The sequence below is a fragment of the Ascaphus truei genome, unplaced genomic scaffold, assembly GCF_040206685.1.
Source record: "Ascaphus truei isolate aAscTru1 unplaced genomic scaffold, aAscTru1.hap1 HAP1_SCAFFOLD_950, whole genome shotgun sequence".
NCBI classification, from domain to species: Eukaryota; Metazoa; Chordata; class Amphibia; order Anura; family Ascaphidae; genus Ascaphus; species Ascaphus truei.
This window is the reverse complement of record NW_027457289.1, coordinates 113,082-130,000: the sequence shown is the minus strand read 5'-3', so window position 1 is coordinate 130,000 and position 16,919 is coordinate 113,082. Positions and strand designations below refer to the sequence as shown.

Sequence of the window (16,919 nt, the reverse complement as noted above, 5' to 3'; positions counted from 1 at the left end):
TTATCTGAGAGGCTCGGGATAATAGTTTTGTTGAGAAGCCTCAGACATTGGCATTTAAAACAGGTCTGTGCTTTATGGCGGGATGGAGCAAGTTAGGCCGCGTCCATAGTGGATCCGATGGCGCGAGCGCCAAAAACAAACACCTGGAGGCCAATGCGCGTGTCCATAGATCGTTTGCGCCGAGGCGGCCAATGCATGGCGAGACAAACTTGTTTGAATTTGCAGCGCGACGGCCAGGTTATGTGTGCGGTTCAGCCAATGAGGGCGAACTGCTCACGTGACATCACGGGCACGCCAACCATAGTGCAACATTGCAGGCCACGGATCTCTTAAAGTACAGACAATGCGCTCGGTCGCGAGCGCACACCTACTATTGAGGCGGCCTTAGAATAAATGGCAGAGGTTGCTGCGTGTACACTACTGTAGGCTTTGGGCCTATTAAAAATCAAATCAAAAACAGTTGTGAAAAATTAAGAAATAAGGTTTGTCATCTTTTATAAGCATCACAATGAGATTCATTTCGTGATGGTTACCTTTTTGATTGGGGCTGGGGGGAGGGGGAATTGTACCTTTAAATTGTCCACTTGTGAGAGATGCTTTGAAAAACTCAACTTGCCAGCTGTGTGTGACATATTTACAAGGCAACACACAGAGTAAACCAGGACAATCAGCGCATCACCAGTGTGAAAGGCAAAAGGCTTGGGGAGAGGGGGTGCCGGATACCGTAACACTGTGGGGGAGGTGACTGAGCCTTGGACAAGATGAGGGTCAGGGTGGCTGGCGTTCTGCCTGGATGAGTGTGACTGGAATAGATCATTATGAGGGTGTGTCCAAAGAGTAGATCAGGTGCAGTGGGTGCTCGGGGTGGCACATGCCTAGATGCAGGCATAAGCTCAAGGGTAGAGATTCCCAGGGTGGGGATGCCCAGGATGCAGGTGGTGGTCCTGCCTGTGTCATTGACCCTCCTTTTTTTTTTTCACTTCAGATATGATGCCTCTTCTTCACAATTACATCACAGTAGATACAGAGACTCTGCTGTCAAGCCCCAAACACCTGGAGATTATTTACACCATGTGTAAGAAGGTGAGCAGCTGTGTGTCAGTTGGACAAATGGAAAGGAGAACACACTGGGTGGGAGCACGGTGGGAATTAGGAGCCTGTGATTGCATGTGGGGGCTGAGCAACAGAGAATGTTACAAGTAATGTTTTCCACCATTCAGTTAAGCTTTGCAAGCAGTCTGCTTAGACATTGTTTTTGGAGGGCTCAATACTTGGATCCTGAAGGGTCCTGCAATTGCGGTGTAAGGGCAGAGACTGTGTGTGTTTGTGAGGGGGTGGGGCTCTGGTGAACTGTCATTTTGGTTGTAAGGCAAGAAGGGGCTTAGGGCAGCAGTGGGAGGTTGAAGGGGGTGAGGAAGAGGTGTAGCCTAGTGGTGCTTCATTTCCACCCCTTTTGTGTCAGGTACTGACAGGGGAAGCCGGGGAAGATGCCGAGTGCCACGCAGCAAAGCTCCTGGAGGTCATTGTCTTGCACTGCAAAGGCCGAGGAATTGATCAGGTAATTTGGAACTGGGTGCTGCTAAGGCTCATTACCCCCCCCCCCCCCCCCCCCACTCTGAGACATGCTGTCCATACTTCATTTTTTCGGATATATTTTCACAGATTCCTCTCTAGCACACTATATTACAATTAAACACTAACCCTAGCCAGCTGTGTGTGTGTGTGTGTGTGTGTGTGTGTGTGTGTGTGTGTGTGTGTGTGTGTCTGTCTGTCTGTGTTTCTCTGTCTCTCTCTGTGTTTTTCGATCTCTCTCTCTCTCTTTGTATCTATCTCTCTCTCGTCACTCTCTGTCTCTCTCTGTGTCTCATTTTCTTTTTCATTCCCCCCCCCCCCCATCTGCTCTTCCCCCATTTCTCATGGTTAGGTTTGTTATCCAGAGCTGTTAATTACGTACTATTTCTAGACATTTTTCGCATGCCGTTTTTTCCATCTGCATTCAAAGTTTGCTCTCTCTGTTAGAAGCGTAAAGATTTCAAACTTGCCATGGATATAAAAATAAACAAATTATTTTAACATGCAGTGACTCTATTATATGTTTGGTAGATACAGTGTATATATATATATTTTACTGTGATTTTATTACGTGTGTGTACTGAAAGATTTTTTGGCTTCTTTCCACTTTTATCAGATTGGTGAATAAATTGTACAGCAGTCATGAATCTAAAACCTTTTCGCAGAAGATATGTGCTTGTAACTGTTATTTGCCCATGTATTCCCTATAATTATGGAACATGTCAAATCCTAGTCCTTATATAAATAAGGATTCTGGGTTGTGGAGTAATGCACCTGTTATTTTGTGTTTTACCCACCGCGTGTGTGTGTGTGTGTGTGTGTGTGTGTGTGTGTGTGTGTGTACTGGAATTCCCTTCCCCTCAATACCACACTGTCTCTCTCTGGCTCTCTCCACCTTTAATGCCTATCTTCATACAAGCCCCCTTAATGAAGTATTTGGGTAGCTCCCTTGGCTAGTACTATACATCTCATATACATTTACAATCCCTCCTTGCAGTCGTACTTACCATAACACACTCCTACTGTGTCTGCAGGTTCTTCCTACTTGCCAGTTAGATTGTAAGCTCTTCGGAGCAGGGACTCCTTTCCTAATGTCATATTTTATTCTTATGTATCCAATTATGCTATTTGTATTGCTGCTGTAAAGCGCTACTGTATGTACATGGGGGCGCTATACAAATAAAGACATGCATACGTACGTTATAAGAGATAGAAGAGGGCTTTGGCTGTGCTAGCAATTGCTGCACATGGCCACGAGAAAAAAGGGTGCAGCCAGAGGAAATCACACCTTTCCCAGGTCTCAGATCACCAAGTTTACACACTAACTGAAGCAGTATTTAAAAATACTTAAAGGTGTCATATTTGGGTAAAAAAGCATCAATCAACTAGATGTAACTGTAGCCCTCTTTCTAGTGCTCTAGAGTAACTACGGGTACTGTACACACCTGTTGGCTCCAGGAGATCTGGGCCTCCGCTAGCTGGGAGCCTGGGGTAACAATTTTCTTATTGGCAGCGCCTCCACTTACCCAGGATCCCCATTGCGTAAGATTCCCTTGGGTAAGAACAATAGCTACACACATACGATTGTAACTGTTTACTGTAATTCTGATTGACTCTTATGGCATAGTTATGACAAGAACGCATGTAACACATCAACCAACTACTTAATATATATAACCCTGGTGGCTTGGCCACTCTCATAAGGAGAAATGTCAATGTCCTGTAACCGCGTGCCCCCACACCGTGTCCATGTAACTGTAATTATGTATATAGGCTCAGTCCTTTGGCCACTCCACTTAGTGTCCCCAAAGAGTGTTCCCTAAGGCGGGATCAGCGCCTGTTGACCGGTGTTGGTGCACTTTAGTAAATACCTTCCGGTCACTGGGGTGACCGGTAACAACTTCAAAAAGGATCCGCCGATCCAGCGCAGTCTCTCACGATTTCACGATGCACAGCAGCCTGGTCCCAGACGACTAGCACCAACCTCGGCTCCGCACACTTTGTCCCTATCTGCTATACAGTAAGGGCTGATGTAGCTATCACTACAGGGCGTCCCTGCAGCACCACAATCTACGGTGACTCAGGGAGTATCCTGGGGCCTACGGGGAAGATCTAGCCTATGCAGGTGGGTCACGAAACCCCCTGCACCCACACTACCTGTCCCCTTGCTCCTCCGGTGCCCTCTGACTAGCGTGGCCTCTCCCCCACACTTACCTTTCCGCCCTCCTATTCGCTCCCTGGCGTCAGGTGACTTCGCTAAGGCTCCTGGGAGTCGTAGTTACTGGCTGAGCCTCTTATTGGCCAGCCGTTCGCGCACTGCGCATGCGTGACCAATCGCCGCTCTTACAGTGCCCCTAACTATTGCGCAACAATATGGCGGCGCCCTATGCTGTCGGGCCGCCGCGGAACCTTTTAAACACTCCCTCTGGAGACACGCTGCAGCGAAGGGAAAGCAAACTAAGACATCCCTACATAACCCATTGAACATGTCACTGGCATTAGTTCACTTTAAAGTTCATCAGGACCAAACCTTTGTGATATATGTAATTGTATGTTTATTTTTATTTATATAGCGCTACAAGTGTACTCGGCACAAAGAATACAGTACAGGGAATTATAATAATACAATAAGTGCAGCAAAATCAGACAATAGGAAAGTAAATCCCTGCCTGAAGAGCTTACAATCTAAATGCGATGTTGGCAGACTTGCAGAGATAGCAGATGAGGAAATAAGTGCTGTAGATGGCAGTGCTTGGATTCAATGGTTGGTAGGAGTGACTGTGGGTGTGGGACAGTAGCCGTGAGTGCAGGCTCTTGGGGTGCTTGATTTGTGAGGCGAGTTTTAAAGGTTAGTCAGTATTAACACAATTAGCAGGGGAAGAGGTGGCAGAGAGGCGTGGGCGAGAGCAGGTGTGTATATGGCTGGGTAATATTTCATTTATTACCACATTTGGCTTTCAGCATTTAGATTCTAAGCTCTGAGGAACAGGGCGCTCATCACCTTTTTGTATTTCTTTGTGCTTTTTTTGTCCGTATTTGGTTTGTTATTCTGTTTGTCATTGATATCATCCTGTTCCCCCATTGTACCGCGCTGTGGAATATGTTGGCGCTTTATTCGGTGATAATGATAATAGATGGGTCACATATACCAGAAGACATTCCTAATCTTTGCATTCGAATAGCTCTTTGGGCTCTCTGTTCCGCTGCTACCCTGGAAGTCTTTAATGCATTTGCTGAGTGGCCGTGTCTTTTTCTTTAGTGTATCCCACTCTTCGTGGAGGCCGTGCTGGAGAGATTAACACGAGGCGTTAAGTCCAGTCAGCTGCGGACCATGTGCCTGCAGGTGGTCATTGCATCTCTGTATTATAACCCAGCTCTGCTCCTGAACACCTTGGAACAAATTCGCTTCCCTCACAGCTCCGAGCCCATCACTGCACAGTTTGTCAATCAGTGGGTGAATGATACAGACTGCTTCCTGGGGCAAGTAAAGCTGACCGTTTCAGAACTTCATATATGGAGGGTACATGTGTGCATTGATCGTGTCGCTGTGATGTGTACTGAAGATTCTCTTGCAAATTATGACCTGTCGCCCATCTTAAAGCAACAATCCCCACTACTTAACCTTGTTTTTCTGCTGTTTTAAAAATTTTTTTTTAACAAACTCTGAAACTGGAGGGTCCCTGTAGCTCGGGGGTAGGGGACGGTGGAGGTGGTGTGCAACTCTAGTCCTCAAGGGCCACCGGGATAAGATTATTTGGAAGGAGTAACAGAGCACTACTGAATGTATCCAAAATTGAAAAAAAAAACTATTATGAAAGGGAAAGTGTGTTTTCCATTAAAAAAAAAGCTCTGTGTGCTGTGCACGCGCATAGTAAGTGAAACTTCTTTGACTTTTGTCACAGAAATTGTATTTGTATTGGTGATGTTTTAATTAAAAATCAAAAGACAATTTCATTGACAAAACGCAAATACATTTGACTTATAATGCGCGTGCTCGGCACACATCCCCTGTATTAGCTATTTGCACTGAGTGTGAATATGTGTGTCAGTGTGTGTGTATGTCAGTAAGTGTGTGTGTGTAAGTCAGTCAGTCAGTGTGTGTGTCAGTCTGTGTAAGTGAGTCAGTGTGTGTGTGTGTATGTATGTGTGTCAGTCAGTGTGTGTCAGTCAGTGTGTGTATGTGAGTCAGTGTGTGTATGTGAGTCAGTGTGTGCATGTGAGTCAGTGTGGGGGTCAGTCAGTGTGTGTGTGTGGGGGTCAGTCAGTGTGTGTGGGGGTCAGTCAGTGTGTGTGTGTGTGGGGGTCAGTCAGTGTGTGTGTGTGGGGGGGTCAGTCAGTGTGTGTGTGGGGGGGTCAGTCAGTGTGTGTGTGGGGGGGTCAGTCAGTGTGTGTGTGGGGGTCAGTCAGTGTGTGTGTGGGGGTCAGTCAGGGTGTGTGTGGGGGTCAGTCAGTGTGTGTGGGTCAGTCAGTGTGTGTGTGTGGGGGGGGGGTCAGTCAGTGTGTGTGTGGGGGGGTCAGTCAGTGTGTGTCCTGCAGCCAACGCGTTTCGCACTAAAAAAAAAAGAGCTTTCTCAAGGCATCTATTTTCCTAAGCTCAAGGGCCACCACCAGGTTAGGTTTGCAGGATATCCCTACTCTTTACAGGTGTCTTAGTCATTATGACTGAGCCACCTGTGCTGAAGCAGGGATATCTTGGAAACATAACGTGTTGGTGGCCCTGTAGTACTGGAGTTGGACACCCCTGCTGTAACTGAACCCTAACCCCCGGGTTCCTGAGATATTTCCCATTTTTGTACCTGTATGTTTGGACCATTTTGTGTAATCCACATGGCTGCCATCCAAGGCTCACTCCTTCAGACCAAATAGGAATCATCAATGTCATCAGGGCAGGACACAGTGGCTTCCTATTGGACGATTCAGTTACCTTTTTATGTGCCAGTAAAATTAAAGCTAAGTATCACGGGTACCAGGTGGTCCCAGGAGCTAAGAACAGTATGGATCCGCACCAGTAGGCACGTTGGTTCAGATTTTGGACAAAGAAAAGATTCTCAATATAGGGGGAATGCTGCATTAATGCTTCTATTGTATGCGTTGAGCCATCACTAATGGTGATATTTGTGATGTATGTGATGAGTCGCCACTCGTGCTGGGGTTTGTACCAATGAGCCGTAATTCATGATAATGTGGGGAATTTGATAGAAGCTTCTTAGCAGTATTTTTTGTCAGGCTCTATGCACCATGTCTGTCTTATGATCTGCTGCTTGTCTTGTAGGCTGCATGACCGGAAAGTGTGTATAATAGGACTCAGCATTCTGATGGAGCTTTCAAACCGACCGCCATCAGTCGACGCTGTTGTTTCCCTCATTGTACCTTCGATTCTGCTTCTCTTCCTTGGGCTGAGACAGGTGTGTGCAAGCCGTGAGCAGCCTGACCAGCGGCCATCCTTGCAGGACCCAAAGACTGAGACTGAGGAAAGCGGTAAGAACCTCTGGCTCACTCCTTTCTCAGGAAGGGAGACAGGCTCTGGGTGTACTGAGACCGACTGGTATACCAGGAATGTTCTGAGATGGTAATATATTTGCAACATTAGGAAAAAAGCACAGCTGTGACATCCCAGAATCCTCTGTCCTCGGTCCTAAGCACACTTTAATAATAAAGCCATCAATTATTGGGAAGATAATGATAGAGCATTAAGCTTGTAGCCTGGGAAAGACTAGCTAATCTTCACATTGGGATTCAGGATTTTAACTTGCCTTTGTCAACAGACTTCTTATTTTTAAACACTGTATGTAACTCCTAACAAAAATAATCTATTTGGAACAAAAAGGTATTATATGTTGCATTACAATAGAGAATTGCAGGCTTCATCCTGCATGTTAAAAGAAGCATATTAATAAGACATGGCTAGGGATCGATTTGTAGAGTTGTACTGTATGTAGCATTACAGGGAAAACAAAGAAGGGTTCAAAGGATATACAGTACAATGGTAGTGTGTTTTTCTGTTGCTTATGTAAATAGTTTAACACCCCTACAGCACTCGCATAAAAAGAATACATGGTCATATTAAAACAAGTGTTACGTGAGCATCACAAAAAGACCATGTCTCGATTTTAACACACAAAATATTCACAGGGAATAAACTATCATTTAAAAAAATTCTGCGAAATAAATATATCGGGATTGCATTCGTGTAGCTGCAGCAATATTTTTAACACGTATGTGCCATTCTTTCCAGGAGATGGAGTTTGGGATTTGTGTATACAAAATGTGTGTCTGTTACTGCAAGAAGAAACCATTGTGAAAGATGGCATTTCGTGTGTGTGTGTGTGTGTATAAAACATTGGTATGAGTCGAATTTAACACAATATATGTGTATGCATAGTGTTGTGTTGCATGAGGTCTTACGTGTGTGTGTGTGTGTGTTTGTGTGTGTGTGTGTGTCGGAGGAGCTGCAATTCTCCCTTGGTGACGGGCTGTAAACATGCTGAACATGCTCTCTGCTTTTCAAGAGGAAATTCCGAGTGATGAGGAGGAAGGAAACGGGTTAGGTCAGGCCATGCAGGAGAACCTCGGGCAAGAGGAGGAGGAAGAGGACGACTGGGACGATGAAGTTCTGGAGGAGACTGCCTTGGAGGGATTCAGTACTCCTTTGGACTCTGTAGATGCCCTTGATGAATACCAGTTCTTTACAGAAGCTTTGCTCAGTACGTTACTTTTTAGTGTGGTTCGGCACAAAAATGAAAGTGGGGTTAAGTGGGGAAATTCTTCTAATTAAAGGGCTTGGAGGAGAGAGACCGGAGGAGCTCTGTATAAAAGCAATTTTGTTGGCAAGAAGTTCTGACACATTGTGCCATTTTGCTGGAGCGTATCTGCATCAAACAAATGTAAGAAATCGTCTCTTACATCTGGTGCAGAATATTAGAAGGCACAAGCTTATACCACTATCACATTTTTGTTTTTCGTTTTACACCGATTAAAGGGAGAAGAGGTGAGACATGGAGGTGCAGAATTTGACACATCTCATTATATTCTGAGTTATGTATCTCATACTGTCAGTTCCCAAGTATCAAACAAGCCCATGGAACAAGACGAAGAGCAAAGTGCTTGATGCATTGACGCATGCAGGTGCAAGATGGAAACCATGCTTACATTTTGCTCCAAAATTGCTTTGATACATCGCTCCCATGGTATTTAGAGAAGACGGCACAGCGAAATATTTTAGGGCATGTCGGGCTTTAAGGGCAGTTTAGAAAAAGAAATTAAGTGGAGGCGCAATGGAAAAATGGAATCAACTTTATATTCACCTTCAAAGTGAGTGGTCAATAGTAATTAAAATATACATATATGGTGCACTACTAATGCAAAAACATACATTAAATACATAAACAATTGTTAAAAGTGATATTGCTAAATATCATATAGCTGAACTGGTAAAAGTGTGTAAAGGTCAGAGTTGCCTGTGAGAAAGGTGGTAGCCTTAAATGCTGCTGGCTGTCAGCTCCTGCATGCTCCTTCCTCTCTGGGGATAACGCCTAGACCGTCCCAGCTACCCTTCCAAGCTGCAATACGGCGACTCTGGAGGTGAACCGAAGGAGAAAATTGGAAGACGCCCAGGACGGTCCCATCTGACAGCACACCAAGGTGATCCACGGCCCCCGCCTACTCACGGAGGTAGTGAGTCCCAGCAGTGTGAGCGCCCGATCCAGCCCTGTGACAGGACGGTCCAGGCGTTAACCCCAGAGAGGAAGGAGTCTTTGCCTGATTTCACTGTGAAATATACTCAGTGACATTTAAATCACCCAGGTGATGCTTTTCGAACAAAAGTAGCACCTAGTAATGGGCATCAGGGATATTGGCCTCACGAGAAGCTGTGAAATACAGCCTGCCAATGTCCTAGTAAAAGGGACATTCCACGGCATGCATCTTCCAGACTGTTATAAGCTGTACATACGCATGGATGTGATGAGACTGTCTTGTTTAGGGGTGCAGGGCCAAGATCTCTCGTGGTATCACTCGCTGACAGCCCCGCTAAGTAATGATCAGAAGAAACACCTGCATGAAATCTACTCAATGGCCGAGCAAAGGAAGAATGCAGCAGGTCAGTCACTTCAAAGGAGCCAAAGATGATGGGGGTTGGGGCTCTAGCAGGATAGTGAGAATCCCAGCATATATCGCCCCCTAGACTTAAATACAGAACAGTATCCTGCAGTGATCAAAAACTCGGTGACAAAAGTCAAATAGACATTTAAAGTCTTAATGATGCAGATATAATGCACAACGTTTCGGGGGAAATCCCTTCCAGAGCTGTACGAATATGCACCCAAAGAAGGGATTTTTCCCGAATCTTTGTGCATTATGTCTGCATCACTAAGACTTTAAATGTCTATTTGACTTTTGTCACTGAGTTTTTGAGCGCCGCAGGATACGGTTCTGTATTTAAATGTCCTCATCCCGGCAGATTTTCCTCATCTCCACCATGCTTTCGGTTCTCTAATGCACGTCAGTCACTCCCACAATGGCAAAATACATATATGAAACCTCAAACAGGCGCTTCCTATGTGAAATAACTTGTGATTTTCTTGTGATAAATGAATGGGAAATATTTGTGTTCAAATATATCTACAAATTATATAGTTGATGTGATTACGTGTAAATAAATTCAATCATGATCCAAAAATGTGTATATACCAGTAAAACCATTAATGAGATTTAGGACTTTGTGTATTCAGCAGCTTAAACTCAGAGAAACTGTCCAAGATAGATCCTGAAACAGTATTTTTGTAGTGTGTGTGGGAAGCGCTAAATCTCCTCTGCACCAGATAACTGTTATAATAATCCATTTAGAGAAAACCATAAAAGGAGGAGCGTACCACACTCTCTACAAAAATACACACGAGCAGCTAAATGTAGAAGGTTCAGCCAGTTGCGGGGGCTGAATTAACTGATCCATATTATGTTACTGTATATGCCAGCGTTCTTATTCTGTTTCATTTCATCCGTTGTTTGATTAGGACTTGCCGCACCCCAGACAAGTACAATAAACTGCAACAGAAGATAACTAACTCCAGGTACATTTGTGGGACATGGCAGCTGGATTGGAGCTTTTTTTTTTTTAAACTTGAATTTTATTGAAAACATAATTTTACATAAATGGAGATACAAATACACATAACAGGTGTAGCACCTGTTCCCCCCTCCCCTGCCACTGAAGATCTGGCCACTACATGGGTATTGTCCCCGGTGCTGTAGCTCACCCGCTGGTTCAGGAAGTCTGAGTGGCTCCGCAGTTGTTATCCTTCCATGAACACCGGTGGCTCAATCATTTGGACTGAACTACCTGTACTTGGGCAGGAATATCCTTAAAACCTGGTCTGTTGGGGGTCCTTGTGGACAAGTTTCAAACCGCTGTTCTAGACGTGAGCTTGTTTTTCCTCAGAACACACTTTCTCACAGGAATAGCCAACACAGTTGTAGATTGAGCCACCTGTGCTGAAGCAGAGATACCATTAAAAAGCTAACCTGTTGGTGGCCCTTGACTGGAGTTGGCCACTCCACCTTAGCCCCTTCCTGTAACATAGAGTAACACTAAATTGAAGACAGCCTTACATCAACCAGTTATGCTGTTTTGTGTTTTGGAATTGCACCAGGGTGGTGCGACCTGACAGGGCACACAATCTTGTTCAGCTCTGGGCTGACCTCGCTGGTCCAGATTTGAAAAACAATCTTGATTATACTGTACTAAATCACTTGCATGTAGCTATAATGCTGACGGTTTTAATGCACGTGAGTGACGGCCAAGGCCATTGTGTCTGAGATTAATGTAGGCATTTTTATACTAGATACAGATACTTCATCCCACCTGCTGTCTTTGTAACTGTAACGGCTCAAATATATGTGCCATCTGATCAAAGCCATGCATTTTCTTCTAAAGCTTGCGGTCTACATGAGTTTTTAGTGCTGTGTGCTGTACAGATGTACTGAGACTTGCTGTCTCCGGAGCCAGGGCCTGAGAGAGCTTCAAGCCGCGGCTCCAGTGATGGTGCTGCCCATGCCATCCTGCAGGGGGGATCCATGCTTTCGAATCGGACCCTCCTGGAGCGATAATTCTCCGGCACCACGGCAGTCACGTTTTCACAGCATGCCCTGGTGCCGAAAACGGAAAGTCTTGCTCCATCTGTATGTCAGCATCATAGCCCATAACCAAGTATGGTAAAACCTATCCTTGCTTCATTTTTGCATAGCCAGTATAACCAACCCCACACTGAGACCCAATAAGGTCGAAACGGCCTTCTGTGGGTGGGTTTACTGGCTTTGCATCTTGACCCTGGCTGTGCTCAAAGTTGTGACCATGCAGCAAGCTTAAGCCTATAGGGAACCATGTTGATGGTTTTGAAGCAAAAGGTGGCACTGTGTGCTCATTTGCATGTTATTTCCCAGAATCCCTTGCTGCAGTGGAAGTGCTGGGTGATAATGGTGAAAGGCGGGTTTGCAGACCTGTCAAAGACATGCAATGAGCATACAGTAATATTTCCATTATATATATCAATATCATCATCTTCACGCTCCACCACCTAACCATTTAGGTTGGGATGCTTCATATACCTAAAAAGTACTGTAGATCAGAAGCATACAGTACAATTCAATGAGTTTATACACTATTGACTTGGATGGGAGGTTCCATCATTCACGGTTTAGTTCTTTCCACCGTTATACCTCTCGCATCCCTTGCAAAGAGATGCTTAGGAAATACTTTGGTCTCATTGTGCTGTTGTTAACGCAATGCTGTTGTAAATCTATCAATGTTTAGACACTAAAAACCCGACCAGCTTGTCCCAGCCTCATTATTATAGCGCTTTTGATTAAGGTGAAAAGTGGAGACTGCACTGTTAATGGAAAGGTGTTTGTGGGGGTGGGTGTAGCATGTAAATATGCAGAAGGAAGAAAGAAAAGTTCTGGTACAAAATGCTTTTTTTATTTAATGTGAAAGTGCCAGTTGGTAGTGGAAGAAATTGACATTGAAGAGCACAATCTAGACATAGGATTCTGTCCCACGACTCTCACTGTTGTTGTATTTTTTTATTTCCAGCTTCTCAGAAGATTGAGCAGCAGAACGCTGCTTAGTTAGAGTGCCATAAGCTCGCAGCACCTTCCTTCTGAGGAACTCGGCTTGGAGACAAACGGAGAAAGCTACAGAGAACTCTTGGAAACCTTTATTATCATATTTTGTATGTCTCATTGACCCAAAAAAGGTTAAGTTAGACTTTCAGACTGCAGCGATGCATCATAAGACTCCATTATGTGACTTTAAAATCTTCTGACATACTATTTCATCCTGAGAATGTGACCGATTGTGCGCTGCACATGGAGCTGGACTTAAAATAAACTGAAGCAGAAATGCCTCGCTGCTGGACCGTGTACATGATTCTTAATTTTCTGCTGTTTGTTTTGGTACCGTAATGCATTTGGACTTAAACTGGCTACTGGAAGATACAGTATGAACCATATGAAATTCTTGGTCTTTGGACCCTCACTGGAATCCTTTGCCTCTTCATCTTGATGTATTTCTTCATTCCCTCTCGTTTGTTCTTTCATGTGTGTAACTGGCGCGGATGTTTCAGATTTAAATATAGGCCACATGGAGAAGAACGGTCTCTATCTCCCCATCACAGCAGAGATAAATTCGACCCTTGAAATGTCTGTCTTCAGAAAAGCCATTGGTTTTCCAAGCTCCTCACCCCTCGCAGAGCTGACCTAAATCTGTCTGCAGTCAAGTCCTTTCTATTATACTCTTAGCACTTCTTTTTTTTTTTTTGCATACTATTTTTTTCTTTTTGTTTACTTGCTTACATAGATCATCACAGGTCACATGGGGTCCTATGTCAGGAAAAATAAAACTCTTTGTCAAAAAACTTATTTTAAAGATGCAGCATTTGTGCTTCTCTGGTTCTCTCCTTCAGTAAGAGCGTGTAGTGCTCTGTGTGTCTCACATCTGGTACAATGTAACTTTGCTCACAATAACATGTGTGTCTGAGGCTGGCAATGTGGGGACAGCTGGGGCTACTGTCCCGGGCCGGCGAATCAAATTACCCCCTAACAGCGACCCTAACGTGAGGCTGCACTCCTTATAAGCCCCTTTGCTGGCCGCCAACTGTCTCACAGCAATCGGTGGGCCTCTAGGCTTCACCCCTATACTGACCCCTCATGTCTGTGTCCCCCTTTTTTCGGCCCACTGTAGCTTTTAGCAGGCCAATCCCCAGGCCTTTGGGACCCTATTCTGGCTGTGCCGTCCTTCCAAAGGCCCCTCTCATTGCCTCTCGTAAATCACCTCCCCACCCTCCAGGCCCATTCACTATTAAGTTAACAAAAAATACAACCTGTACAGTGCCAGGGGCCAGATACATATAGTTAGATTTATATCAATCTTGCTAAGGGGCTAATTTTATACTGGGGGGGGGGGTTAAACAATTGTAGATAGTAAGCCCACTTGAAACACCCGTGTTTTCTTGCAGCTGAGTCGTGGCTTATTAGATCAGCGATACGGCTGTTATTAAAATGCACTTAATATAATGCAAGTGCTTTTAATATATTATATGTGATAAGTGCTTGCATAGGGTAGAGATCAGCTAGTTTTTAGCTAGTTCCAGTTTGGGTATATGCAGAAATGCACCTTTAAACCACTCTAGCTTAACACAAGGATTATAATGTTAGACTAGCTGTTATGTATTCCAGTCGTTGTGAACATTATACAAAATAATTTGGGGCTCTGAAATACAAAAAAACCTGTACAATTACTAATAGACTTCTATTTATTGAAATGTGTTGAAGCTAGAGTATGCAGGTAAGTTATTAGAGATGTATGGTTATACACAAAATAACAAGACCTGTTGCTGCTTTAACCTTTAGACTGAAATTGTTAATTTGTGTTTTATCTATTGTTTAATGCTTACTGTGACGGGAGACAGGAACTTAACCGAGGTGATTAAGGCAAAAGGCAGGACAAAGCCGTTCAATAAAAACATTTTATTCCAGCCGAAGCCAGCAAGCCCAGCACAAAAACACAAATCAGAGCGATACTCACAAAAACAGGGCATACAGGGGTGAATTCTGACACAGTGCTGAGTGCCACATCAAACGGTTATCCAGGGCTTGCTTCCACTCTCCAATGGGGGTAGGGACTGTCCATACCAGGTAAAATTTGCGGCAGAGTGCTTTCAGAAGTCCAGCTGAAAAGTCTTGCTCCCGCGTCCATGACAAAGCCGCGCATCTTACTGCTTAAATCACCTACACGTTAGGATCCGAATGAGCCGTGGAGCGCTGATCGGGGTCCCTTATCTAGCTTCACCGCTGCCATAGAAAAGCATGGTAGAGGGGCTGGTGACTAATCACAGCGTGGCTGCTGTTCACTGACTAATCAGGAGGCAAGGGCTCGCCTGAATTACCCAGGGTCTGTGGAGGGAAGTTTAAACGGGGCAATGGGAGCAGCTAGAGAAAAAGAGATGTAATCGGGCGCTCCTAATTACCGGAAGGGTGTAGGGTTTAATGTGTATAATACACACTTAACACACTGAACAGTGCAATACAATACTTGTGCACATAAATTATGAAGTTAAAGTGAACAAATATTACAACATGTAAGTGATAACACCACATATTTGAGAGAATAACTAATTTATCATCAGCACAACCGATAGTGAATAAATCTCGTGTGGTAATAAATGAAAAGCAGCGCTAGAAAAAAAAATCCTCTGTAGATGGTTCCTTGGTCTTTACGATTCTTGTTGTCTTCCAGGTGAGGGGAGCACAGGGTGTTCACAGCAAATATATGAAAGAATAATAGAAAACACAATAGTGCGGCCAGTGCGATGAAATGAGGTTCCACTCACAAATATCCTCTAGGTCAAGCATGTCAAACTCAAATGCTAACAAGGGCCAAATAAACAAGGTTTAAGTCTAGGTGGGCCGCAAAAAAAAAAAAACTTACATTTTCATAGAAACGTAGGTTTATTTCGAAAAGGTGTGTGTGTGTGTGTGTGTGTGTGTGTGTGTGTGTGTGTGTGTGTACCTCACAAAACGAAAATAAAAACTAAAAAAGCCAGATGTGAATGACTTCTGAACCCATTAACCAGTGTCGGGATGCCCCTCTTGATTTCCAAAGCAGCAATCCCACCTGGAATCTTACCTGATCCGCAGTCCCTCAAGGTACTATACTGCAGGGGAGGTGTTTCCTACCTGTCTTCCGATGTCCCCCGCGTGAAACTTGAGTCAGATCCGGAAGAAAGCAGAATAGGTTATTTCGGTGTAGGTATAGGGCAGTTAAGATAAAAACGAGAGACAGAGAGGCAGAGAGAGAGGCGCAGAGAGAGAGGCGCAGAGAGAGAGAGAGGCAGAGAGAGAGAGAGAGAGAGAGGGAGGGAGAGAGAGGGAGGGAGAGGGAGAGAGAGGGAGAGAGAGGGAGAGAGAGGGAGAGAGAGGGAGGGAGAGAGAGGGAGGGAGAGAGAGAGAGGGAGAGAGAGAGAGAAAGAGAGAGAAAGAGAGAGAGAGAGAGAGAGAGAGAGAGAGAGAGAGGCACAGGGATACAGGGGCAGAGGCACATGGACACAGGGACACAGGGGCAGGCACAGGGACACAGGCACAGGGACAGAGGCACAGGGACACAGGCACAGGGACAGAGGCACAGGGACACAGGGACACAGACACAGGGGGACAGAGGCACACAGGGACACAGGGACACAGACACAGAGGGAGACAGGGAGAAAGGGACACAGGGACAGAGGGACACGGACACAGGGACAGGGGGACACAGGGACAGGGGCACAGGGGGACAGGAACACAGGGGCACAGAGGGACAGAGAGACAGAGAGACAGAGACACAGAGACAGAGAGACACAGAGACAGAGGGACAGAGAGACAGAGGCACAGGGGCACAGGGACAGGGGCACAGGGACAGCAGCACTGGGACAGCAGCACAGGGACAAGGGCGCAGGGGGGCAGGGGGACAGGGGCACAGGGACAGAGGGACAGAGGGACAGGGGCACAGGGATACAGGCACTCTCTCTCTCCTCCTCTCCCTGACTCTCTCTCTCTCTCTCTCTCTCAGACACACACACACTCACACACACACACACACACACACAGACACACACTCAGACACACACTCAGACACACACTCAGACACACACACACACAGACACACACACACACACTCAGACACACACACACACACTCAGACACACACACACACACACACACACACACACACACACACACACACAGACAAACACACACACACAGATCTCCTTCTGCACGTGCAGCTCACACAGAGATTTGACAGGGGGGAGGGGGGCTGC

At 45.3% G+C, this 16,919-nt stretch overlaps 1 protein-coding gene across 1 annotated transcript; it reads left to right on the top strand.

Moving 5' to 3' along the window:
* Positions 1 to 922: 922 nt before the first annotated feature.
* LOC142486560 (importin-8-like) lies at positions 923 to 12,987 on the top strand. Its single transcript, XM_075585136.1, has 8 exons — positions 923 to 1,083; positions 1,463 to 1,558; positions 4,832 to 5,052; positions 6,845 to 7,050; positions 8,082 to 8,276; positions 9,554 to 9,670; positions 10,584 to 10,640; positions 12,659 to 12,987. The coding sequence occupies exons 1-7, from the start codon at positions 988 to 990 to the stop codon at positions 10,628 to 10,630; spliced, it is 978 nt and encodes a 325-aa protein (XP_075441251.1). The 5' UTR covers positions 923 to 987; the 3' UTR covers positions 10,631 to 10,640; positions 12,659 to 12,987.
* The last annotated feature ends 3,932 nt before the right edge of the window (positions 12,988 to 16,919 follow it).

Excerpts from the sequence above, each read along its gene's own strand:
- LOC142486560 (XM_075585136.1), top strand. The coding sequence starts at position 988 with ATGATGCCTCTTCTTCACAATTACATCACAGTAGATACAGAGACTCTG. Across the intron at positions 1,559-4,831 it reads AAGGCCGAGGAATTGATCAG|TGTATCCCACTCTTCGTGGA; the intron begins GTAATTTGGAAC and ends CTTTTTCTTTAG. Across the intron at positions 5,053-6,844 it reads GATACAGACTGCTTCCTGGG|GCTGCATGACCGGAAAGTGT; the intron begins GCAAGTAAAGCT and ends CTTGTCTTGTAG.